Raw genomic sequence first — 27,450 nt, 5'->3', positions numbered from 1 at the left:
TTGATAGGTACCTACCGGTTTGCTGACTAGCGATTCGTGGCACAAAAATGAGACAATAAAAAATTGGCAATAAAATTACTATGAAATCAAATGACAGCTCGAAACTACGCGCTTATTTGATGGAAAAAATTGTTGCCATATGACACGGCTCAATTGCCATAACTTGAGTTAGACCAAGATAAGTCTGCAACGATTTTGATAGCACACGCAGTGCAAATATTATTTTTAACGTTAAACTTCTATGAGATTATGACGTATAAATAATACTTGCACTGCGTGTGCTATCAAATTCGTTGCAGACTTTATCTTGGTCTACCTCTAACAATTTTGACCATATTTTCTATTTGATTTTTGCATAATGTACTATTGTTCACGATTACATTAACTGTTACGTGTATCTGTAGCGATATATTGTCACATGATGAGCTGTCGACTGCTAACAAACTTAATTTAAATAGCACACGAGAAATAAATCGACAAGTAATGTTTTCGTTATTGCTCCTTTATTTGATTGTTTTTCTTTCTATAAAATAAACTAGTAGTCATGCATCTGTCAATTAGTTTTTAAGGGCTAAAGCCCCGTATTTGCTGCTAACTGCAGAGTACAATGAATTCAGTCGATGTACAGCGCCATCAGATATATAGGAGCGGCTAAGGCGCTCATAAATATCTGAACACGCCTCTATTGTCAGGGCGTTAGAGTACGTGTTCAGATATTGTGAACACCTTAGCCGCTCCGATATATCTGATCGCGACTGTACCAAATAACGCAATAAAGTTCTTGATCCGTCTAAATGGGGCTTAATATGATAGAAGGTTCCGCTCTCTCGCTTATCTCAAAATGATCGACCTTACAATTTATTTTTGTACTCATTATAATAAGTAATCGCATAGGTTACAATAAATTACGTGCTATTAATAATAGCAATAACATTTTATTATGGTTATTTGTACTCCACGGGTAATTAATAACACTTAGTTCACCACACATAGACATAGTGTCAACTTAGTAACCTATCTACATAATGACCTTACTTAACAAGTACTTGTTTACTTTAGCGTGGTGACACATGCTTCTAATTATGGGTCATATGATGGTTCAACCTTGGCCCTTACGCAGATTGCTCTATCTTAAGAAAACTGCTGAAAATGCTTTAAAATTAAATTGAAATTACGAATGTGCCGTCGATAATTTTCCAAAATTGCGAAATGTTGTCTAGGAAAATTTTTGGCAAAATTCTCAAGTACTTATAGGTTTCAAAATTTTTCGTTTCCAATATGAAAGTTCCTTTGTTTCGAGTGAAATTTTCCTGATATTTCCGATAACTTTTCCACTTCACACTTCCAGACTTTTCGCAACTCTGTGTGTGTCCATTTAATTAGTATAACGAAGTCTATATACATTTTTTAAAGCCTTATTCTAGTTATATAACGCGTTTTTACTGTCGCAGATTGAGTCGGAAGTAGTATACTTAATTAAGTGGCTGCTATCGCAAATCTTGTAACATTGGGGCAACGTCCTTAAAATTTTGATGTTATTCTCTTGCTACACATTCATTGAACTACTCGTTTTGAACCAAGACGACGTATGTTGTGATGCCATAAAAGTTAAAACCACAGAACAAGTAGAATGGCGATGCGAGCAGGGTACGTGTCGCCGCCGGTTATGAGCAAACGCTCGCATGCTAGTACTCGCCCGCGCTGACCGAAAAACGTAAACATGCCTTTTGCGCCACAATAACGTTCAGATTAAGAAGCCAGACATCAAATCTGTCTAAAGGAGTCGTATCCATTCACCAGGCACACAAGTTTTTACTACCGTTGCGCGAGAAATGTGGAAATGTGGAGATGAACGAGCGGCGACACCGGTTCCCATACTAACTGCGCGCGATAGCCGTTCTAACCTCTTTAATATGTTCTGTGGTTAAAACAAAGCGATATCGTGAGCTGTCCTTAAACTGTCTCGAATAGAACCCATCAGGGTCGAGGCCGGTCAGGTCATCGTTTCGAATGATAGGCAGATTCGTTGTCTTGTAGCAATTACTGGGGCAAAAAAAACACCTGCCCGAATTGAATGATTCGTGAATCATACAAAATGCTTTGCAATTTTAATGCCGGTTTTCAGGTTAATTATTTTGGTTTTTTATTTAAGTTTTAGTTTAATATTATCGTTACAATACTGTCTAGAATCTAGATGGGCACTGATGGGTCTCTGGTTTGGACTTTGGGTCTATTTTATGGATCTAAATTGTGACGTTATCTATGAAAAGGGACCTTATTGTCGATGGCGCTTACGCCATTATTAACGCTGCTCCGATATAAATGCAATGCTGCGCGACGCTGAGCGGCGTAAGCGCCATTTTATAGATAATGCCCCTATTACTATTTTCTATGATTATTTGGGAAGAATTCATCCTTCCTTCCGTAATTTCCTTCCGTAAACGCTCCAACTGTAGAATGTCGGCGTTTTCTCAATAGAATGAGGTTTTTAGAGTGTCGACATTTCATATGACATTCTTGGGCGTATAGCAAACGCTAGGCTACCACCGCCTACCACCAGGCGGGCGTGTACTTGTTTGCCACACACATTGTATCAAAAAGGCCAAGGTCACATTTTACATGTGTCAGCCGCAAAGGGCCACCGTTTGTGGATCAAAGGCGCGCGCGTGATTCATTAATTGTTGTTTTTTTTTTTCATAGGTATCAGCTAGTTAGGCGTATTGGCTAATAGAATTCGAGGCCATAGATTACAAGTATATCATAGATTAATAGGTTTTATCTATTAGATTAATAAGTTCTATTATTTGTTTGTTTTATCTATCGGATCGTTGCGTTGTTTTTAAAAGTATTGTAAAACCAATTACCTACTTGGATGTTGTTTATAAATGTATTGAGAAACCTTTTTGGAAAAAATACTTGGTCTATTTGCTATTTTTGGCTATGCGCATTTCTGTGGCGCTGACCTGGCGGCTAACTAAGGGATACATTAGTTATCTGGCAGTTGACAATTTCTAATGTTAACTCACAAATTTCCCCCGCCGCGCGTTGTCGTTGCTTTTAGTTCCTCCATAAAACTACATAAGTACATACATAGCCTGGTATGTTGCGGTACGAACTTAGGATAGCGTCGCTATATACAAACAGCTTACATATGGCAATAATGTGCATGTCATGTATAAATTAAATTAAATATCATTTATTATCAGGCAACTAAGGCCCAAAGATACAAACCTTACAAACGAACATACATATATAAAAATCTTACAGGCTAAAAATTATTTCGGCGACACGGTCTGTTGTGTCGCATGACTCGCATGTTCCGGTGTAGGATTTGGCAGATTCCCACGGAACCGCCGAAACACCACACCCTTCGGCCAGAAGTCCGCGCTCGCGATAGTTTCCAGCAGCGGCCGCGGCACACGCACCACTAACGACAGTGCGTATTGGCTTTATGTCAATATTTACTTTGCCTTAATTTTTAACACACTTAGGGTCAGTTGCACCAAACTGCTTGTCATCATTAAAGAGTTCGCTAAATTTTATTGTATGGAAAGATTCATAGCAGGGATGTTGCGAATATCCGCATCCGCATCCGCAACCGCGGAACTTCCGCATTATTTTCAACATCCGCATCCGCATAAAATCGATGCGGATTTAATGCGAATGCGGATGTGGAACAGGTCGGTAGGTACAGGAACGTCTTAGCATTGGCGTATAAGTGCTAGACTGCTAGGTAATTTAGTTATTAACCAAAAAAACCTATTAGAAATGAGCAGTCAAGCGTGAGTGGGACTTAATGTACGGAACCCTTAAAACGCGAGTCCGACTTGCACTTGGCCGGTTTTTTGAAATAAAAATTACTAAAATGTAATATTTGTCGTTTTTTATGGTACTATTTTGACATTCGCATCCGCATCCGCGGATGTGAGCCTTTAAAAATCCGCATCCGCATCCGCGGATGTCAAAAAATCGGCATCCGCAACATCCCTGATTCATAGTAAACCGCCGCGGCGCGCCAGGTGACGTTGAGCAGTCTGTCAAGTGCGGATGGTGCAACTGGCACTTAAAGATGTCGTTTTGATAGCTTTACAATACATACTTACGTAATTATCTATTCATCAAAATCCGATAATATTACAAATTGTATGTAGGTTAGATTGTTATCTATTTATTATTGTTTTTTATTGGCGCCATATTCTTACAGTTACTCATCAATGACAATTTCTATAAGATTACCATGCTTTATCTACGTTAGGCTTAAGAGTTGTTTTTTAAGAGGATTAAGATAAATAATTCAACTGCGTCAAAGTTTTTCAAAGTACGTAGTATTTTATCTATAGTTGTGTTGTTATTCATATTCGTGTTAGGTACAGTCAGCGGCAGAACTTGCTAAGCGCACGAGGTGTTCAAAATGATCTTAATGCGACTTTATTGTTAAGAGAGTAAAAGCGTGTCAAGGTAATTTTGAACACCTCGCCCGCTTAGCAACTTCTGCTGCTGACTGTACTAGCTGGTACTCGATGTGCTAAGTAGGTACCCGATGTATTATTTTAGGTTAAAACCAAACAAAATTTAATAAGGGCTCATTTAGACGGCGCGCGAACTCGCATGCGTTTAAGTTACATGCGGACTATTAAGGTTACATCCAATTCAGCAGACCGAACAAATACCGCAATGTATTGAAACTCGCATGCAAGTTCTCGCACCGACCGTCTTTAGGAGCTCTGGGGCTCATTTCTCGAACGATATTAGTCTAATATTATTAGTGTGTTGCCATGGTAACCCATACGATTTGACAGTTCGTGGACTAATAATATTAGTCTAATACCGTTCGAGAATTGGGCCCCTGGGGCCCATTTCTAGAACGATATTAGTCTAATATTATTCATGTGTTGCCATGACAACCCATACCGTTTGACAGTTCGTGGACTAATAATATTAGTCTAATTCCGTTCGAGAAATGGGCCCCTGGTATGTGTGGAATTAAATTGTGCTAATAGTAAAACTATAGATTTGTTATTGCTTATCCATATGCGCCGTCCAATCTTACTATTTATCTATCTTCAATATCCTAATGTCCATTGCTGTCAATGTCATGCATTAACAATGACCAATAAAAAACGGGAATGTTCGAAAACCAATTATCGAGCAATCCCACACCTAATACAAAGTATAAGCAATATCCCAGCCCATTACAGCTAGTAGTTAAGGTGTATAATCCCTGCATAATAAAAGGACGTAAGCACCACTAGATCTCTATTAAGTAAAGCTTTTTTTACAATAGCTTCAGGTTTACGAGCTCCCTGTTGACATTGAATCATGCGAGTATGACGTCACATTCGGCGAAGACTTTAGTCAGCGTGGCTGAATTATAGTGTCCGTGACAGTGAATTACAGGAATTTAACGGGGCAGAAGAAATGCTTTGAAAAGTAACAAGAAATAACTTTGGGGCTGCTTCACGCCGCGATTTGCGCACGAATGTGGAGGGGGTTTAAGAGAATACTTGCGACCACGCAAACGTCTTATTGTCCTCTTCATTGGTTGGATTACAAGAAATAATGAAGATACTTGGATAAATTGACACTTATTGAGATGAGTTAAGCAGTTTAACCTAATCTGAAATGTGAATCTCGCTAGTGGGCGTTTAAAATGAGCTAGCCTATCTGAGTGAGAAAATCATCTGCCTGAAGAAGTGCACGTCATCTATAGGTATTCTTCAACGTATAAATAAATGGAGTAACAGAAAATTTGTGAGGATTGTAACAGTGGCGGTACTAATATTTAAATATTAGGTGGTGTGAATTCCAATCTTTTGTACTGGGGATGAGGTCCCCCAGGGAGTAGGCCGCCCAATCGCCTGGTGATTCCTAAAGCTGGCGCAACAACTTGTTTTTAACCGACTTCCAAATCTAAAAGGAGGAGGTTATCAATTCGGTTGTATGTTTTTTTTATTTTTTTTTTTATTTTTTTTATTTTTTTTTATGTTTGTTACTCCATATCTCCGTCATTACTGGACCGATTTTGAAAATTATTTTTTTGATTGTATGTATATGCATACAGATTGGTCCCGTTTTTGTCAAACCCCAGTTCTGATGATAGGATCCATGAGGAATCGAGGGAACTCCTCAAATCTTAAAGGCACACATATAGTGATTTTTGTATTTTTATCAACAAATCAAGCATATACATTCAAAAAAGTGACACTTGATGAAGTGGAACTGCTGATGATGATCAGAACGGAACTCTTCAACGATGCATAGCACACGTCTGACGATTTGTCCTCTTCGTTATGTTTGTTAAGCAAGTTAAGTTTTTAAGCTACATTTTTGTCAAGCTCGAGTGCTGATGATGGGATCCATGAGGAATCGAGGGAACTCCTCAAATCTTAAAGGCATGCGTATAGAGATTTTTGTATTTTCATCAACAAATCAAGCATATACATAAAAAAAAGTGACATTTGATGAAGTGGAACTGCTGATGATGATCAGAACAGAACTCTTCAACGACGCATAGTTCACGTTTGGCGATTTGTCCTCTTCGTTATGTTTGTTAAGCAAGTTAAGTTTTTAAGCCACAATTTTGTCAAGCTCGAGTTCTGATGATGGGATCCACGAGGAATCGAGGGAACTCCTCCAATCTTAAAGGCATGCGTATAGAGATTTTTGTATTTTCATCAGAAAATCGAGCATTTTCATTAAAAACTGTCGCATTTGATGAAGTGGAACTGCTGATGATGATCATAACGGAACTCTTCAACGACGCATAGCTCGCATTTGGCGATTTGTCCTTTTCGTTATGTTTGTTAAGCAAGTTAGGTTTTTAGGCACATTTATGTCAATCTCAAGTCCTGAACATGGTATCCATGAGGAATCGAGGGAACTTCTCAAATCTTAAAGGCATCCGTATAGAATTTTATATATTTTCATCAGAAAATCAAGCATTTACATTAAAAACTGTGGCATTTGATGAAGTGGAACTGCTGATGATGATCAGAACAGAACTCCTCAACGACGCATAGTACACGTTTTGTGATTTTCAATTTCGATTTTGACTTGGATTGGGCCCCGGACTCCGGACTCGGACCCGTACTCGGACTCGGACCCAGACCCGGACCTTGACCCGGAAAACCACTATGATACCTAAACTAAATCAACCACTATGATTACCATAAAATGTATACATATTACCAAATAAAGTATAAGCACTGTTAAGTGGGTTAGGCTAGTAGTTAGAGAAGTCGGTTTTTTTCTATTAAAGATTATAGTTCATAAAGTGCGTAAGTGTAAGGCCTGAGTGGACGCTCGAAGCGGAGCGTTCAGCGGGGCGTGCAGCGTGGCGTCGGGCTCACAAGTAATTTGAGCAGCGTTCACTAAGGCCGCTCCTATATACGCTTGCATTTGTTTAACATGCACGACGCACGCCCCGCCCCGCTGCACGCCCAATATGAGCGTCCACTCAGGCCTTACACTAATGGAAGCTGCCGCCAGCCACAGTCGTGAGCTAATATACTCTTTAGTGTAAGGCCTGAGTGGACGCTCGAGTTGGGCGTGCAGCGGGGCGGGGCGTGCGGCGTGCATGTTAAACAAATGCAAGCGTATAGGAGCGGCCTTAGTGCACGCTGCTCAAATTACTTGTGAGCCCGACGCCACGCTGCACGCCCCGCTGAACGCTCCGCTGCGAGCGTCCACTCAGGCCTTACACTAAGAATTTCAATTTTCGTACGGAATGAAAAAAATGGCGGTGATGCTGGGATTGTAACGTCAGTTGGGGGTTTGCAAGAGAGGTTTGCATATGAACGTACGATATTGCTATAAGAAGTTGACGCAGTACGTTCGCAGGCACAGACTGGCATTTATAACTTGAACTGTTTTGATACATACGTCAGTGATGGGGTCCCCGCAGCCGTGGCAGCGCGGGCTGTGGTGCTGTGAGAAGCACGGCACGCAGTGCACGGCGCCGTCGTGCTGGTGAAACTTGGCGCCGTCGATCGGCTTGCGGCACGTTTGGCACTGGAAGTGCTCGGGGTGCCATTTATAACTTGAACTGTTTTGATACATACGTCAGTGATGGGGTCCCCGCAGCCGTGGCAGCGCGGGCTGTGGTGCTGCGAGAAGCACGGCACGCAGTGCACGGCGCCGTCGTGCTGGTGGAACTTGGCGCTGTCGATCGGCTTGCGGCACGTGTGGCACTGGAAGTGCTCGGGGTGCCATTTATAACTTGAACTGTTTTGATACATACGTCAGTGATGGGGTCCCCGCAGCCGTGGCAGCGCGGGCTGTGGTGCTGCGAGAAGCACGGCACGCAGTGCACGGCGCCGTCGTGCTGGTGGAACTTGGCGCTGTCGATCGGCTTGCGGCACGTGTGGCACTGGAAGTGCTCGGGGTGCCATTTCTTGTTCAGCGCCGTTACAATCTGTGGAGACAAATGTGATTAGAATGAGCCATGAGACAAATATATTAGGTTGATCTAAAAAGTAGGTATAAGCTGTAGATACAACGATAGGCGCAGTATTAAAACGTTAACCGGCTCGTTAAATGTAGTGTAATACAACCTTTAATTAGTGGTTATTGAAGATTGAATGATTGTTAAAGATTGAATTGCCTGCTGCCTAGCGATTGCTCCAGTTATTTAGGAATGAATACAGCGGCTATTTAGTGTTAATTTTACGCTATAGCGAATGACTAAAATAATACGTATTGAAAAGTATAGGTACTCCCATAAAAAATAGGTCAAGTATTGTTATTAAAGCAAAAAATAAACCTATGCGTGTTTATTATACATTATTTTCGATTTAACATGACCTAGTGTAACCTAGTTATGCCCAGTCTGACCTATCGCAATGTTACATACCAATGCAAATTTTATAGATTTTTAATAAGACGTCCAAATAATTAGCCTCGCAAACGCAAACAATAGAGGATATAATATACATGTGTTTTACCAACTTTAGTTCATAGCGGTCAAGGTGTTTTAATTTTAACGTTTACTCACACTCATTAGTTTGGAAGTCAAGGAAAAACTCTTGAACCAATTTTAAAATCACGGCGAAAATTGGAACTAAAATTGCTGTATACATGTTGGCGAGTTTCTGGAGAAAGTGGCGCCCTCATTGCGACGCAAATTTAAAGCGGTTGTCTTTCCTGCAAACTTATCTTTTCTGGTATAAATAGCGCTTTTAGAGCAGCTAAAGAAGGATTTGTAAGAGTTGATGTTAGTTCGGGGTTTGCCCGCCCGCAAAAGTAAGTTTGTTTCTGCAACTATTTGGACATCGCTGAAAATAAACTAGTGAACACTTCTGTTCTTCAAGTATTTTCGGATTGTATTGTTTTAATTGAAAGTAAGAATTTTGAAGGAAAACTCGCTTGATTATGCGGTCGTGCGGTGTAGGTATATTACGAAATGGAATTTGCGCGGATTGATTCATCATTAGAACATCCTTATTTGTATTAAATACATTGCATCATATTGTAGTGTATACGTGACATAAAATTTGGTTTATTATTTCCTGAAATCCAATGATATATTTTACATTTTAAAGTGACAAAAATATACTCGAACTCGGCTTTCCTTATAATGCTAATGGTAATTCGCCAGTAACTGGCCACCTGTTAGTAACTGGCCACCCTAAAGTAAAAATGAATTCTATTTACCTATAAACAGAATTCGTTTTAGTATAAGGTGGATAGTTATTGAAGGCTGGCCTGTTATTGAAACCTTATACTAAAATGATTTCTGTGTAAGTATAGGTCAATATAATTCATTTTTAGTTTAGGGTGGCCAGTTATTAGCCGGTGGCCAGTTACTGGCGAATTACCCTACTCCTCACCGTTTACGGCTTTCCTTTTATTACTTGAGCCGTATTTAAATTAGGTACCTATTCATGAATGTTGGTATTATTTGATAAAGTTTATCGGCGTAATATTTCCAATAAATTCTAGCAGTTTCAATGCCACCTACCTAAACTATATAATCTTATCGATATAATATTTATTGTTTTGTGTACAGTCAACCGCTTTGCTCATTGTACTAAACAAGTAAGTACATTTACGCGACATTTTCTTTATAATCATCATTGATGAAAACGTACACTAGAATCGTCGGTCCCTTGTACAGATGTATCGGTAGATAGGCGGTATTAAGATTAGGACTATCTTTAGTACTTGGTATTTTTATATGACACCTAACTGTCACGTAAGCCTTGCATAGTTTATTGACCCGGTTTTGTTTGTACTTGATAATTTTGTTTTGCAGTATCGCCCACTAATTACCAAATTTAGACCGCGTCAATCAAGGAAGTTATTACAGGAAAATACGTGCTTACATATGAAGCGCAAATGTAATATTTAAAATTTCTTTTACAACAACTAATACAAATAATCATTAAAACTATCTAACATTAGAATAAAACTACTTAAAAGTTAAACTAATATAGAAAAATACCTATGAAGTATGTCCCCTGTGGAAGGGTGCCCATGAGGCTGGCTACTTTACCCAGATCGATGGCTATGTCTATTCTTTGGCCTAGGAATGAGCCAGTTCTAGGGTCGATAATATAACGTGGTACAAGAGTTATTCTAACAAACTGCACTACTGTTGTCGCTTGAGTGACGGGACAGAATACAACAACAAGAAATAGTTGATTCACCCATATAGCTTCAAGATCCATTACAATAAGAAACTTTATTTGCTGGTAGTTCTATTTAATTAGTAAATATATGCTCACCCTTCCATGGATGGTAGCATTGCAACTAGCGCAAACCGCGGGTCCGTCGGACTGAAACAAAAATAAATATAAACAAACCATACCAATACAATATAACAAAACACATTCTTGACTCTTTACAACATTCATCATACTCATACATATTACTCTTTTAGGTATTAAGTAGTTACACAAAACGCCTATGTACCCTAAAACTAAAAACCTTACAAAGAATCTCCTACCATATCAGTGATATCACATAATGTTGGTATTTATTATAGGTTACAATAAATTTTGTTAAATTTGACGGTCTCCTAGCCTAGTTAGTCGGTAGTAGGCAGAGGCCTACGAAACAGGAGGCCCGGGATTCGAATGCTGGCAAATACACTTATTTACGTGTTTGGCACATATATTTGTTCAGTACATATTTATATGTTTATCTAAGTATATTATATCGTCATTTACCCACAACACAAGCCTTCTTTAGCTTCCTGTGGGATTAGATTTCGTTCTTCCGCGATTCTTCGCACTTGATAGTCTCATCGAAAGATCAGCGCTGGAAGTTACCAGCAACATGCTGGGATGAGGCCATTTCGTGGCACCTTATTCTTTCTGTGTTTCTGTTATATGTTTTTGTCACGTGTACATGTTTACGAATAAAAGTTATTCTATTCTATTTGCGTAAGAATGACCCATAATATTTACTAATTCATAAAATAAAGACCTCACAATATTAATATGACATTCTTACCAAAGAATGCCATCGAAAATAATCACTAACATATTCCATCAATTCGGCCTTGGGATGCACCACGCATACGAATGACGGCAGATAAGGATCGCTTTCGTGGGTCCCATGACATCATCGTGTCAGACAGGAAGATGTGGGCTTGTGAGCGTGGTGCCGGTTTGTTATCCTATTGTATCATTTGTAAACTGGATTTTGGGACCTCGAGAAACGGTACGGTTATGAAATATTTCTATAGAGAAGTAAAAGAAAAACTATTCTGCCTTAACGATGCTCAAGAAATCAAGAATTACCTGTATTATATAAATTAATCTTGAAATAAGTTTTATTTTTTATTTTTATGCTGTACTTTCGCTGTAGTTATATATATTTCAACTACTAATGATTGAGACGAGTTAATTCAGGTTGCGTTGTTTTATCACTTCGTTATCTCTTCTCCAGGTCTCCTTCATCAGAATTTTCTTTAAGAGATATCAAAGAATTTTAACATGCACAGGTTGTCCTGAACCCATTGTACCATATAAAGACACTACGTGTCCAACTTTCTCCATATGGGTCACGGCTCCGCTTCCTCATTGCATCTAATAGCATTAGGTCAAGAACGATGCATTCATAACTCATAATGCATTGTTCTTGTAATTAAGAGCCAACAGGAGTGGTCATTTCTCCATACAAACGTACTCGACTGTTTCCTCCGTGGGTTTTGAAGCTAGAGCAATGATTTTTTCAACACAGATTAAAATTGTCAATATCTGTGTCGGACCGTTTTGATTTTTTTGATATTTTTGTTTTTTGAGGCGCTAGAGCCCTTCAAAAATCGCCAAAATGGCCTAATTGACTATGCCGCAATGAGAGGCGCGCTATTCAAAACTTATATAAATTAGCCAAAAAAGCAAAACGGTCCGACACAGATAATGTCATAATCATTTAGATTTCCAAATTTGGTTACGATTGGTTAAGTTTTGGAGGAGGAAACAGTCGAGTACGAAACCTCGATTTTTGAGATTTTTACGCAGGATTTTTCGCCTTGTCCTTATCGCACTAGTTTTAGGAGCCGCTTCCGTTAGCGAGACGGGTATATTTACCTAAAATATTTAAATCACAGCTCCTGTTGGCTCTTAAAGATGCCGCATATTTGCATCAAGACTAATGCATCTACAAAGGAAACGTAGCGGAACAATACCTTTAGATCTATCTCTCATCCTCGTAAGAGTCCAACTTACAACAACAACTAAAAAAAAGCGGCCAAGTGCGAGTCGGACTCGCCCATGAAGGGTTCCGTATTTAGGCGATTTATGACGTATAAAAAAAAACTACTTACTAGATCTCGTTCAAACCAATTTTTGGTGGAAGTTTACATGGTAATGTACATCATATATTTTTTTAGTTTTATCATTCTCTTAAGGTTACAGGGGGGGACACACACATTTTACCACTTTGGAAGTGTCTCTCGCGTAAACTATTCAGTTTAGAAAAAAATGATATTAGAAACCTCAATATCATTTTTGAAGACCTATCCATAGATACCCCACACGTATAGGTTTGATGAAAAAAACATTTTTGAGTTTCAATTCGAAGTATGGGGAACCCCAAAAATTTATTGTTTTTTTTCTATTTTTGTGTAAAAATCTTAATGCGGTTCACAGAATACATCTACTTACCAAGTTTCAACAGTATAGTTCTTATAGTTTCGGAGAAAAGTGGCTGTGACATACGGACGGACAGACAGACGGACAGACAGACAGACAGACAGACATGACGAATCTATAAGGGTTCCGTTTTTTGCCATTTGGCTACGGAACCCTAAAAACAGCAATCTCCCTCATTGAGTTAGGATGGTTCGAATCGTTTCTCGTGATTAGTAATACATACTTATTGTGCAAAGATCAAGCAAATAAAGTTGTCTATAAATGTATATTGAGTTTAGGTGTTTTCATGTGATATGATTAGATTAGCGGATAAATCTATTTGTAAAAGAACTTTCTTATTATCTAAGTCATCGGTATTATGAATCATAACCAGTACCTAAAACGTATGTATACCAAAACATACAACATACGCCGGCCGTATAATCATACATGACATTATAATCAATAAGTAATTGGCTGGTGCCAACAGATAACATAACATTTGCATAATATCTTGACTTGTATTCACAATGGGACGTGACAGCGGACATGTGTACTGTTTACTGTGCGCAATCAATTAAAATATCATAAAATGTATAAAATATGACTTTTAAAATGATTCAGATGATTTCTTGTTAGAGTCTATAAAGATTCGCGGCAAAATGAAGCAATTGTCCCAGGAGTGTCCCAGTCAATAGTCGTATTTGTATTTAGATTAGGTATTTAGCAAAGAAACATGGTTGATATCTTTAACAATGGATGTGGGTCTACCTCGTTTATGGTGGGTCTACCTGTCATAAGGTGCGTCCAGACCTAACCAATGTGCCGCAATAACGCAAGCATTTTGCTGTTATATTCGCGCTTTATGCGAGCCTTATATGAGTTGTACAGGCGCCCCACTGACAATCCAACCTCTAGACTGAGCTTAGGCCAATTCTTTCATGAAACCGATGCTGCCAAAAATACGGGGGTGCAGGGGGACGAGGTGAGCGAATCCCGTGTCGTGATTGGTCCGTTCAAAGACACGGACCAATCACGGCACGGGATTGACTCGAAGATGGAGTACCGCTACCGTATGTGTGGCAGAGGGGGTAGCGCGACTATGCTATGTCTAGAGGTTGGATTGTCTGTGAGGCGCCCAATCTTCAGTAAACTTTCGCTAGATTAGGGGCCCGTTTCTCAAAATCTTGTAACAGATGTCACTTTTGACAGCTTTTGTTAGAAAGGGACTTCCACTTGTATTACATGTTACAAGCTTTTGAGAAACGGGCCCCTGGACGCACCTATAGACCCGACTATTGTATGTCACGTAAAACAGGTACAGTAACGATAATGAAGCTATCTCGCGGCGTACCTATCAGCCTTAAGTGGCTTGTCAATTGCCGTTGTTTACAGTCCACTTGACGGCTATTGGCGATGCAATGGAATAATACGCTAGGACAACAGAATAAGGATCATCCATTATGAAACATTGAAACAAAACACTTAACTCTTGCTGTAGAATTAATTTAAATTGGTCATCTTCATTTTGCAACTTTTGATCAGCCCAATAAAGATCATCCGAAGGGAATAGACATAATTTTGTTGTGTATACTGGATACTGGTAAAGTCAGTAAAGTCCCCTATTCTCTCAAGCACACCAAGATAGGGTAAGATACCCTAGTAGAGATCATATCATCAAGTCATTAGCATCGCTCTGAACTAAATATAACGACCATTTAATTAAATATGAAAAAGGTGATCCGAAATATCCAAATAGATCACTCTTATCTTAGACTGAATAAAATAGATTTATGTCCGTAATGTTTAGGTATATGCACATGGCGTTCAGCACCACGTGCGTTCTCGGATAATGAAACTTTTAACACTGTTTCATGCGAAATATCCAGACGGCCTTGCAACTCCGCTAATTGGTTGTATGAAAACACCCGACACACAACGGCGCTTTGTACTCTCACTGGAATCCTATAATCAGATCAACCTTACGAATAAAGCCGTACACACATGGATTGTACCCATAATCGCATCGATTACGAAATAATTTTCACGATTCGGCCTCAAAATCGTTACAATAAATCTTATGAATAAATTTTACGACAGCGCTTTTCAACAATTTCCCATGTTTTAACATGACATTACAAAGATTTGTCTAAATCTTAAGTTATTCTCTACCAGTCAACCATTGGGCGAAACAGAAACTTACAGTTTAGGATATATTAGCCTAAACTATTACGCTACCATAATCTATGTGGGAAAATTTAGCCTTCAAAGTCATATAAATGTGACTGTCCTTTATAATTTTGATTAATGAATGAATGAAATTAATGAAATTAATTTATTCCAGAAATATTCCATATGTGATTAATTTCTAAAATATTTAAAACTTACAAAACAAACTTACAAACTTACTTATTAAAATTACTACATCCGCGATAACTGAGTAAAAACAATATAGGTTGTCGTTAATAATTATCAGTACTTGTGAAGCGTATCTTATATGTTCATTGATTATATTTATCAATATTTTTCCAAAACAGGAAAATTTAATAACGTTTTGTAACTATGAGAGCTGAGTCACAACAATGTAGTGTTATAGAAAAAAAAACAACATTAAAATACGAGGTACTAGTGACCAGGGATGTTGCGGATGCAGATTTTTTGACATCCGCGAAAGCGGATGCGGATGCGGATATTTAAAGGCTTACATCATGCGGATGCAGATGCGGATGTCAAGATTAGGTACTTAGAAAACGTCAAATATTACATTTTTAGTATTTTTTTATTTAAAAAAACGAAACGTTTAGTATTTGAGCAAGAATATAGGTGCGTTATATTTAATAAACAGTAACTTGGCCGACTTTTCTGGATCTAGACGATTAGACGATCGTTATAGGTAATGACGAAATTACCTAGCACTTGCGCCGCCGCTAAGGCGTTCCTGTACTGAGTTGTTAGACATCCGCATGCGCATAAGCTCCGCATCGTTTTTATGCGGATGCGGATGCAGATGCGGATGTTGAAAATAATGCGGAAGTTCTGCGGATGCGGATGCGGATGTTCGCAACATCCCTGCTAGTGACAAATGGAGGCCTAGCCAAGATAACAATAGTTGTATGGAAATAGTCACGTGACTTTTCATCGCATCTGTCATCCCGATACATGTCTACTTTTTGTTTGTCGATGTACAAATGCCATCTTGGTTAGGCGATCCAGGGGGGATCGCGTTCTATTCTGTCAGTGCAAGCAATTTCAAAAGCACAATCAACTTTAGTTAGTATGTACCTACCTATACCTAAATCTGGCAGTCACATCTGCCATACAGAAATTTGACGAAGACATCTGTAGAGTACAGATTGGCAAAAACGAGTAGAAATTAAAAAGTGACAACACTATAGTGTCGTCCCGTTTCTTATATAAATTGGTTTGAAAGGCTACTGCCACTTTTTAATTTCTACTCTTTTTTGCCAAGCTGTACCTACCAGGCTACCACTAATATCCCCAGTTTTTACGGTACAGTGATTACTAGTATAATGATATCTTATTCCCTATTCCATACTTAACACCAATGTAAACCGGCTATTAGAATCACGATCTTTATAATAATCAGTATAATCCCGTTGCCTGTGAACTCTGCGCCAGCGCCGGCAACCAGAATAGGCACGAGGGCGTCATTGTCGACCTCACTCCAGCCCAATTCGCGCGGATTGATGTAAATGATCGCAACGGGATTAGGTCAAAGTCGGCAGTCTGTTGCATTAACACTATGTTGGATAATAGGTAGGTACGTATAATAAAAATAACTGATTGGGTCCCAAAAAAAGACAGCCGATCTTCATCGACATTAAAACGATTTTTGAGACCAAATTTATATATAACCAAACGGAGTAGCCATATTCGCGTTCCCCTCTGTCGAAAATAGGCGGCCTATGGTCATACACAATGTATGGACGTTTATCTGACATGGCTATTTTTACGTTACGCCTACATTTGACGTGCCCCTCCCCCGCAAAAATCGGCGGACTGTGTACAGAAAATTACAGATAAGGCATCTCAGTTTGGTTATATCCTCCAAGGTGTGAGGGGTATGAACCTACCTATTAGAGACGTATTTTTTTAATTTGATATGGCATGAGTTTTATTAATGCTGGTTTGGTTTTGTGCACGGCGTGCAGTGGCGGTCCAGTATCGTTGTAATGTACTTAAGGGGACGGTATATGACGTTTTCGATTTAGACCTCACTTTGTGCAATGAATTTGTTCAATGAATGATTAATAACTGCATTAAATTATACGTAAATCTGTTCACGAAGAAGCCGTGTACCGGCTCTTCACGCCATATTTTTTTTTATTTCGTGTAATTCTCTACAAATCGACACTAAAAGTGTCCAAAAATCAAAATATGGAGTTCCGTTTGAGCAAGACGCATTACAGTTTTGTCTTTGACAGTAATTGAGTTGTTGTGGGATTTTGAAGGCTAGATAACTAAACTACCAGATTATTATCTACTTATATTTTTACTCACAAATACAACACAGAAATTCAATCCCAAATGTAAACTTTCGTATAATTTCCATACATTGACGACATCACTCAAAACTCTTCTTCGAGTCAGATGGCCGTTGGCCTTGCATCGAAGCAGACGTGTACGTCGTCATAGCTCGTTTTTGACATTAATAAAGACATTTCATCATATACGCATACGAAAATGTATACCAGTAGATAAATTGTATTTCATAAAATAGGGTAAATAAATATAATCACGTCGAGCTCCAGTCAAATTTTAAATGTGAGTTGTTGTTATTTACGGGTCGTAACGGTCGAAAACAGCAGTAAATTATCCTAAAACAATACGATTACAATCGAATTTAAGTAACTTGTTCCTTCAAAACCCGCTTAAAATGAAAAAAGTTTAAAGACTCGTTTTACTGATTGGGATTGATTTTCATTATGCTGGTATCAATTTTGCGTCATTATAAAAATGTATATGACTTCTGTACGTCAATGACTTTTGATGTCAATTAATTGTAATCTTGTATTTATGTTAGAGAATATTATATGTTCATTTAAATATTACTCATCTATTAATACGAAGCGTAATTCGTTTAATACCTAAAGACTTGCAGTGTCTACACCTACTTTGTTGACGTTCGTTCCGTCTATGTATGCGATTACGTAACGTGCTGTTCTGATAATCTTCAAGAATCAAGATAATTAATAACGGCAAGACCAGCATTTAGTACCAGCGAGTTTTGCGGATTTGGAGACCGAGATGAAGCTTACAGGCCAATATCGCTGCGGCCTGGCCTGCTTATTGTTATGTGTATAAATCGAATGTTATATTAATTTACTATAAAAAACAATGTTTTATTTCAATGACATTCTGTGCGTAGAGGTATGTATGTTTCGGTGATTATAAGAATTATGTCCACACAATAATCGTGCAAAGCAGAGACTGCATTATTTCTTTACGGTATAAGCGGTAAGGAAAAACTCATTGGTATCCTGGCTCGTACCAATGAGTTTTTCGGAACTTATGTACGAAATATCATTTGATATTTACCACTAGCTTTTCGGTGAAGAAGGAAACATCGTGAGGAAACCTGCATACTCGTAGTGCATACATTTGCGAAGAAATTCAAAGCTGTGTGTGAAGTCCCCAATCCGCATTGGGCTAGCGTTGAGATTATTGTCTATACAGGGTGGTCCAAACCGTGACGTCCAAAAATCGTGGGCTATCATAATGTACCCCATATGTATGTTAGCCGATTTTTCGTAGTTTTCAAGTTATGATTTTTTAAGCTTTTAACTTTTCCTATGTAGGTAATATTCTCCGACCGTCCTTAGTCTGGGACCGGTCTGAAAACCAGCGCCGGGCACCTAGGCCCGGCACACGCTGAGCTGGAACCCTTTGCCTAATACAAAGATCTTCTCACTTTTGTTTTGTATATGATAACAACTGTTTTATTTTATTATGTAAGTAATTCTAACTCTATTTTATGTTCATGTATGTGGCAATAAACAATTCTTATTCTTATTCTATTCTTATTCTTATTCCTATGAAATTCCGGGGTTCCCATACAGAGTGGCTGAAAAATAACTGCATTCCGTTGCCAGGGAGGTGTTGGGATTATACTGAGCAACTTTTATTATGGGACCAACCCCGAAATCGCGAAAAAAAATTGGCTTTTTATACATTTTGGCTAGTCCATTTTCTATGGAAGGGTAATTTTTTTTCGCGGTTTCGGGGTTGGCCCCATTGTAAAAGTTGCTCAGTATAATCCCAAAACCTCCCTGGCAACGGAAATGCAGTTATTTTTTAGCCACTTTGTATGGGAACCCCGGAATTTCATATGAAAAGTTAAAAGTAAAAAAAAATCATAACTCGATAACTATGAAAAATCGGCTAACATACATGGGGTATATTCTGATAGCCCACGACGTAAGGAATCTAAAAAAAAATTTTTGGACGTCAAGGTTTGGACCACCCTGTATATAGGCTGAATTATTATTATTATTTATAGGCGGTACGGTACCGGTATAAAATTGCAGCAGGTACAACAATTTTTTATAGGTGTACAGTCAGCTGCAGAGAAAAGGTACCACCCCTGCATACAATCTTCTATGCAGGGGTGACCTGCAGCTGACTGTACCTAAACCATCACTGACCGAGCGTAGGCGAAGGTCTCCGTTTCAGCTTGGGCAAAAATACTTTCGTATGTTCGAATGTTCTCCTTTGCATATCACATTTCTCAAATATCTCGAGAAAATTTGTAAGCAGGTTCGGTAGTTGGATATAATTACTCGGTTTCTTTTTTTTTTATAAGTTCTAATAGGCAGAGATTGTCATAAAGGACTTAAGCGACAGTAGGGTCTGTGGTACTTAAGACCATTGTGATTATTCGTAGTGTCCGACCGAAGATTCGGTTTCGGTTTCGGTTTCGGCCAGTTTCGGCCATAAAATCATGTTTCGGCCGTAGTTTCGGTTTCGGCCAAAAAACGGCCGAATCTTTCGGCCTGGCCGAAACATACGAAATAGTACTTCGTATTATGAAACTAAACTATGTGACAAAGACCAAAAGTTGGGGAGCAAGTAGGACAACAATATTTATATATACAGAAATTTGTGTTTCGGTCGGACACTAATTATTAGGTACTTACTGATTACGCTGCGCCGCGTGGAACGTGAGGTGCGTTGGGGTAAGTACATACAAATCATTCAAGATAAAAATCCCTTTTAAGATCACTCGTGTGTCTGCCCCTAATAGACTAATTCAATTGAAATTTGGTACACATTTTTCACATATGACAAAGAGTCGGATCACCGACTCTTTGTCATTTACGTTACTAGTCCATCTTTGGATCACCAAAGATGGACTAGTAACGTAAATAAATAAACTTTTAACTTTGCGGCCATTTTTTTGTATCGTGTGATATATCAGATATTAAATTGTAAGATATTTACTAATAATAAGCATTGGTCACGTAAATTATTTTTAGTCTTTTTTTGCAAGTATGAATGATATAGAACATTATTTCAATTATTTTTAAAATTAAGCCTATCCAAAGGCGACTTGGAAGATGTGTCATGGGGATCTATATTCGTTGGGTGAAAAACAAGTTTTTTTGTCTAATTATCGTTTAAAACACAATCGATCGGCAATAACGCGGGCACATAAAACAAAAAACTTCTTTTTTCACTCATAAAACTCCTTAAACCTAATAAGAGCTAAACAAAAACAAGTGCGAGTCGGACTCGCATTCTAAGGGTTCCGTATATTAAGTCCGTCTCACGCTTGACTGCACATTTCTTATAGATTTTCCTGACATATATAGGTAAAAAACTACTTTGTGTATTTTTTTCAAAATTTTAGATCCAGTTGTTTCGGAGAAAGGGGGCGGAGAATGATCATTTTTGGCCTATTTTCATGAATAACTGCTGAACTATTAATCCTAAAATTATAAAAAAAAATATATCTTTGAGATTCTTACAATGAGCTCTTTTATTTGATATGTAACACTATATAGTTTAAAAAACATATTTTTTAATTTTTTTCATTTACCCCCCCCCCAAAAATGGCTACCGTATTTCAAATTCTCTAAAATACATTTTATTTACGTTACACGTCCATCTTTGGGTCACAAATTTACATTTGTGTGCCAAATTTACATATGTGTGCCAAATTTCAACTGAATTGGTCCAGTAGTTTCGGAGAAAATAGACTGTGACAGACGGACGGACAGACAGACAGACGCACGAAGAATTATATGTATATGCACTTATCCCAACGCACCTCTCGTTCTACGCTGCGCGGGGTTCATTGCCGCTCCTACCGCCGTAAGTGTAAGTACAACTACATCATCAAGGCTACGATCGAAGATAATCAGTTCAGCACTGAAATAATAGCGGTGGAATGCCAGTATAATATTTAATTATTTATTTTAATTTTATAAATTTAATAGCAAAATAAATAGCGAATATACGATACTCGTACAAGTAAATCTGTAAAGATCTTAGGGGTACATCAGCCGACATATATTATTAAATTTTATTTTGTCGGCCTTAATTAAATTTCCACCCTGCCGAAACTTTATTTATTTAAATTTTTAATTGAATTGATTTTTCGCCTTATGAATAACCGTATAGAGTAGTAAATAACATTTTACATCTGACTTAATGACATCTGGGTTTATTCGGTTTAACTTTACAAAACGCGTATCTCGACAAAGCCATAATATGCAGAAAATAGTTAACAATCAAATGAATTAAATTAGAATTTAAATACGTCACGTGTGACATGAACAGACAAGGAGAGCAAGATTTAATGTATTGTTTCTCTTTCTTCTTTCAATGGAACGTTTTTACAGTTTCTGTTCCTCAAAAGAGGTCAGTGGTTAACACTAAACTCAAAACGCTATCTTAAAAAAACTTGATGGGTCAATGACCTGTCCCAGTAAAGTGAGGTAGTGTGCGTGAAGTGCGCTTGTGTGTGAAATGGGGTAAATTGACAGAATCTGAAAATTTACCCACCTCTACCGTCACCTTAAGGGCCAAATTGCCCTTGACACTCTCACTGGGTAATTCATTTGTCTGTACGAAATTAAATTAAATTACTAGTTTTTGGCAGACAGCACATTACGTACTTTACTGTCAAACTTTGTTATTTTACTATGTTTCAATAATTTACTGTATTACCCACGAGAATAAGCTTGTACACATTGTAACGCAATTTTGGACTATTACTTAAGTTTTGTTGCAAAAGAATAGGTGTCTAAAGGGGCTCACTGATTACCGGACGATATCGACCTGTCAGTTGTTCGAAACTGTCACCTTTTGCGTTGAACTGACAGGCCGATATCCTCCGGCGGACTGGTAATCAGTGGGCCCCTTAACATATCGTATAATTCTTAGACACTTTTCTTTTGGTCGCAATGACTTTGCACCACGCTGTTTACTAACAGCGTGAAATACTCTATGGTAGTCGCCCCACCAATAGTTGGCACTTTCAACGCCATTAAAAAAATTACACAACACATTAAGTACTTTTTAAGTATCTATAACTGAGTTGTTTAGTTTATTGTTAATGTTTTGAGCGATTGTTTTTTTTTTCTACTGGTATCTAATAGGTAATTTTTAGAACTTTGGTTTCTAAATCCAACATTACGATTCTATCGGAATGTTAACCTTTATATCTATTGGCTACATGGCTGCGGCTCTCCGGACAGCCCCCAGTAAAATGTTACAATGAATGTATTTATTACAGTGACAAATCGGCCGGCGCGAGTGCCAACGATATTAGCGGCGAAACCGTTTAGTTTAGGATTCCAGTGTTTCCTCACGAACCGTGGCGAAAATAGCTTTACAACTCAATACTGAACAAAAAGATGTAGCCAATAATGAAAAAGAGTAGCCGTTAAAAGAATGAAATAGACTGCGGCTTTCAAAAAGTTAAAGTTTACTTTTTGGCCTACGGAAAGGAAGTGAGAGTCCTAAAGGTTTGGCCGGGGCCTCTGGTTAAAATCCGCTGATGTAATGTGATGAAAAAAATTCAAACATACCTATATTTTCCAAGTAAGTGACATCTGGCCTGACCTAAAGAGTGTATTTTTGTAATCATCTCATCTACACATTGAAGAAGCTGAATAATCTCGAATTTAGTGCTTGTAATAAGCTGACAATAAGGATGATTACAGCACATTAGGCATGAAAGAGGACGCTTAATGCTGACCATGCGCAGGGCATAAGGAAGAATAACCCTAATTCGTAATAAAAATGTGATTCATGGGAATCAAGGTCGATGACATAGTTCAGAGAGTTGTCAGAGTTATCTAAGTGGCAGTGGGCGGAGCACATTGCCGTAAAATCTGCCACTTAGGCAGAACATTTCTTAAACGCAGCTTCGTGGGAAGTCCATCAGAAACCTGCCTGGCTAAACCAAAATTCTGGTTAAAATCGCGTGGAACCGTTAGGATAATATACCCACGATATTGTATGACTAGTGATGATCATTTTCCTACTGATATCACAAAGATGTCTGTGACACACACTCAAATTCCAACGTGAATTTTCTCCAGGTGTGGGCGGGACACGTAACGTAGGTACTTCGAGGTATTCACGAAATTGTATTTATAAAACAGACCTTCCAACGAACAAGGCCTCAAGTGACTTTATCCCAATGTAGTTTAAGACGTTATTATTTAAGATATTAGGTATATATTATTATACCTGGATTGTTTCGGCCAGGCGCTGTTTTCCGAATATTCCCACTGTACTGAACTCAAGCGAGCGTTTGCCTCAAGCAAACCAGTTTATGACTGCGAGCATGCAGTAGTAGCTGAATAGAGTAAAAATTGATAATATGGATCACGCGTAAACAACAGAGGTTTATAAATAATTCGTTGATCGTAAGGCGCAAAAAAAAGTTGATCATTAGCGGTCGGCGTCAGACAGATCAGATGCCTTAAGGGGCCCACTGATTAGCAGTCCGCCGGACGGTATCGGCCTGTCAGTTAGAACAAGAATTTGACAGTTCCGAACAACTGACAGGCCGATACCGTCCGGCGGACTGCTAATCAGTGGGGCCCTTAATAGTTGCTGGTCTTATAGCTTCAGTCGTACGCTCGTTTAGCAAGTTGAACAACCAGTAGCGCCGCGCTGTGCTTGTGGATACACTGATTTATTATGCTTTAATAATAGCTTACATAATACACACTGGTATAGATGCTGTTATTTTCTAAGCAGCAGAGTTTATTTTAGCACAACTCGTAAAAACACAGGTATCCGTAAATATCGTAGTTCTTATTGTCTGCGTGCTTAAGGCGATTATACAATAGTACGGTTTCTGTTTATTCTTACATTTAATAGAGTATGTTGTTGTTGAGACGGATGAGTGAGAGTGGAGACGTATATTTTGATTGTATACTGTATTTGAATGACCTTTGCCTAAATTCTATAAAAATAAATGTAGCTATGATAAGTAAAACTTGTCTGAATTTATGTGGTTACAAAATAGTAGGTTCCTTCGATCATACTTAAGATACCTTCTTAATATACTTCTTCGAGTTAAATATTTTGGTAGAGCTTTTTGTTGAAATTGACTTCTACTGTATTTTTAAATGTACCTAAGTTTATTGTTTAATATGAGTCATCAACTCATCATAAATAAGATAGGCTTCTAAGAATCCGACACCTGCCGTTTTGGCACAAGTCAATGAATCAGTAAACCCGCATGTTTGCAACATATTGTATTTGCACGTGCCTTTACTTAATTATATTTTATATTACTTTGATAATTTTCTAAAAGTCTTACACCTGTGCTTTTCAAGGGTAGGCACCTACAGATATATAAGCGTCAAACAACTCATATATACGATTTTCGCATGTATCGTAAACTTGCTCAGCATTCCATGCCAAACTTTGCCTATTTTGAAATAAACGTGAACAACAAAAAGCTGTCCTGACAAAAATAATGGGAAAAAAGAAAATACTCGAACGGCAGTGAAAAGCGTCACGCAACTTTCACTCCCCTCGTCACATCCGTCGATGGAGTCTTCGCTCCGCAAATGTCCACCTTCATTAAACATCTCGGTGAAGCCATCGCTGACCGTTGGGACAGATCCCTTAGTGTAGTAATGGGCTGGCTAAGATCCAAAATTATGATTTCGACAATCCGAGCCACCAGCATTATATGTGTATCCGTGGGACACTGCACAAATTCAAACCCATCCAACATTTCTTCGGTCTCAATGACGGTGCAGCCCTACCTAACCCTGCAACCTGCACTAGCGCCGTTTTTGTTGTTGCTCATTCTGTTTTTTTTTTTATAATTATAAATTTTTGATAAATAAATACATTGCCAGTAAAATAATGGGAGAATGACGTCCAGTCTAACTACTATTACGCTACTGGCAAAAGTCCGCAACATCATTAGCGTGGAACTTGGTAATGGCACTTCCATACAAACGCTTAACCCCATCTCACCCTCTTAGGTTTATGAACTGCGTGCTAGATTTCAGCCAATCGTACAAACGTTTATATTAATTATACCTATTAGACGGATTCTCAAATACAACAACGCAACGTGGTCAGACAATACCTACAAGCGATTATGTTACACCACATGTTTTTATATATAAGACAAGTCTACGACCGCAACGCTGTCAGGACTCTACGGAACACTGACTATCGACCGTAGAATTATATTACAACTCATTGTTTGTTTACGAGAAAAATAAATTAATAAAATGTACTAGGACTGGTTTTTAGGGTCGTACCCTCAATCTAATACATATTTGCTAAATACATGACGAGATTCATTAAAAACCTATCAAACTAAATGGACTGATGATTCAGCTTACTAATGTTTAGCCTTGACATTGGCGTTCTAGATTAGAACTGTATGTATATGTAGTTTATGTGCTAAAAATAACAAGATAATGGTAAAATCGAAGTTTTAAACTCCATGACATTGGGCAGTCTGGAAGGCCACTGTGGCGTACGTTACGCACATACACTTCACACATGTGCAGTGTTCGAAACACTGAATTTGTACGATTACGGCTAACTCCATCACTATCTTTCTTTTTATATGAAAGTGCAATTATTGAACGACGAAAAAAATTCGATGTATCGAACTTTGTGACCCCATATTTTCCTTCTTTTTAACGCCAATAAAAACAAACGAATTTGGTGTTGTATATATACATCTACAAAAACAAAGATATAGACGAAACATTATAGACAAATGAAATGTAAGTTTTTGTGCTAGTTAATCATCCCATTTGTAGTTGTTAAACTACCTATTGTGTAGTCGTCTGTCTGTCAAAAGTTAAGATCGCGAATCTGATAGCCTTAAATCACTAGTAAAATTTTATTTTACTTACTAGTTCAGTAAATTGTTAAAGCAAACCAAAAACTTATTGATTTAATTATTTCAATCGATGAAGAGAAGAGAAGAACATGCAAAATGTTGGGTATCACAAAAAGTGTAACGACATTGAACTTAAGAAGTAGTCATTCCAGTAGTGCCAGTCTGTTATGTCTGTTAGGTTATACTTAGCTAAATTAGTTACTAAGTTACTAAAATGTATTGTATAAATAAATACGTCTGATACGAAACTACATATTTTAAGCCGTCGGACGACCATCATAGGTACAACAAATTGATGCAAAGCAATTTGGCCCATGTTGATCTGTAGTAACACACGTCTGATACGACCTGGGTCGCTACGTCCCAAATTGAGTTAGTATCACACGTGGGCTAGGTACTAGGGCGCTCCATGAGTGGGAATTGAACCCACAACCTTGGATTCACTGGAACCAATGCTCCTAACCAATTGAGTTATCGGGTGCCCTGCCATGGTCAACTCAATGTTTTAAGTGAATTGGCTCCGGTAGAGCTAAGCTTGAGTGTACAAGCATAGAGAAAAAAATACATAGAGTGCTCACTCCATACATCAGTTTTAGTACCAAAAAGACTATTAGCATCTAGCATCGAGTAGCGGAACTATCAGTACTGCTACATCTATTGTCAAGTAGCAGTACTGATAGTTCCGCTACTCGATGCTAGATGTAGACACTGAAATTAATAGTCTGAACTGATGTATGGAGTGAGCACTCTTGTCTTACTATATTTCTCTATGGTACAAGTGAAGATCGGGCCATATAGATTACGATTTATTTACTTCTATTCAAAAAAATTGTCTACATCTAGGTTAATAGTCAGTCACATTTTCTTTTCTATGCCTACACTCATTAAGGTAACAATAACTTCCATAAAAATGCAGTTAGGTAGTTGGTATCCACCCTATTTGTTTTTTATTTTACCTGTCACCGTATAATTTTTCAGTCGTAGTTACTAGAGTTTGCATGTTTG

At 38.3% G+C, this 27,450-nt stretch overlaps 2 protein-coding genes across 2 annotated transcripts in view; both read right to left on the bottom strand.

The window, feature by feature from the left end:
• Positions 1-16,751, bottom strand: part of LOC134652701 (paxillin-B-like) — a 30,320-nt gene extending 13,569 nt beyond the window's left edge. Inside the window, exons 1-3 of the mRNA XM_063507864.1 lie at positions 16,701-16,751; positions 8,274-8,413; positions 8,061-8,223 (exon numbers count right to left, since the gene is read on the bottom strand). Coding sequence (XP_063363934.1) covers positions 8,061-8,223; positions 8,274-8,413; positions 16,701-16,751 — 354 coding nt within the window. The remainder of the gene's footprint in view (positions 1-8,060; positions 8,224-8,273; positions 8,414-16,700) is intronic.
• Positions 1-27,450, bottom strand: part of LOC134652818 (uncharacterized) — a 326,718-nt gene that overhangs the window by 211,904 nt on the left and 87,364 nt on the right. The window lies entirely within an intron of this gene.

The sequence above is a fragment of the Cydia amplana genome, chromosome 12 (genome assembly GCF_948474715.1).
Source record: "Cydia amplana chromosome 12, ilCydAmpl1.1, whole genome shotgun sequence".
Taxonomy (NCBI): Eukaryota; Metazoa; Arthropoda; class Insecta; order Lepidoptera; family Tortricidae; genus Cydia; species Cydia amplana.
This window is presented reverse-complemented; position numbering and strand designations above follow the sequence as displayed.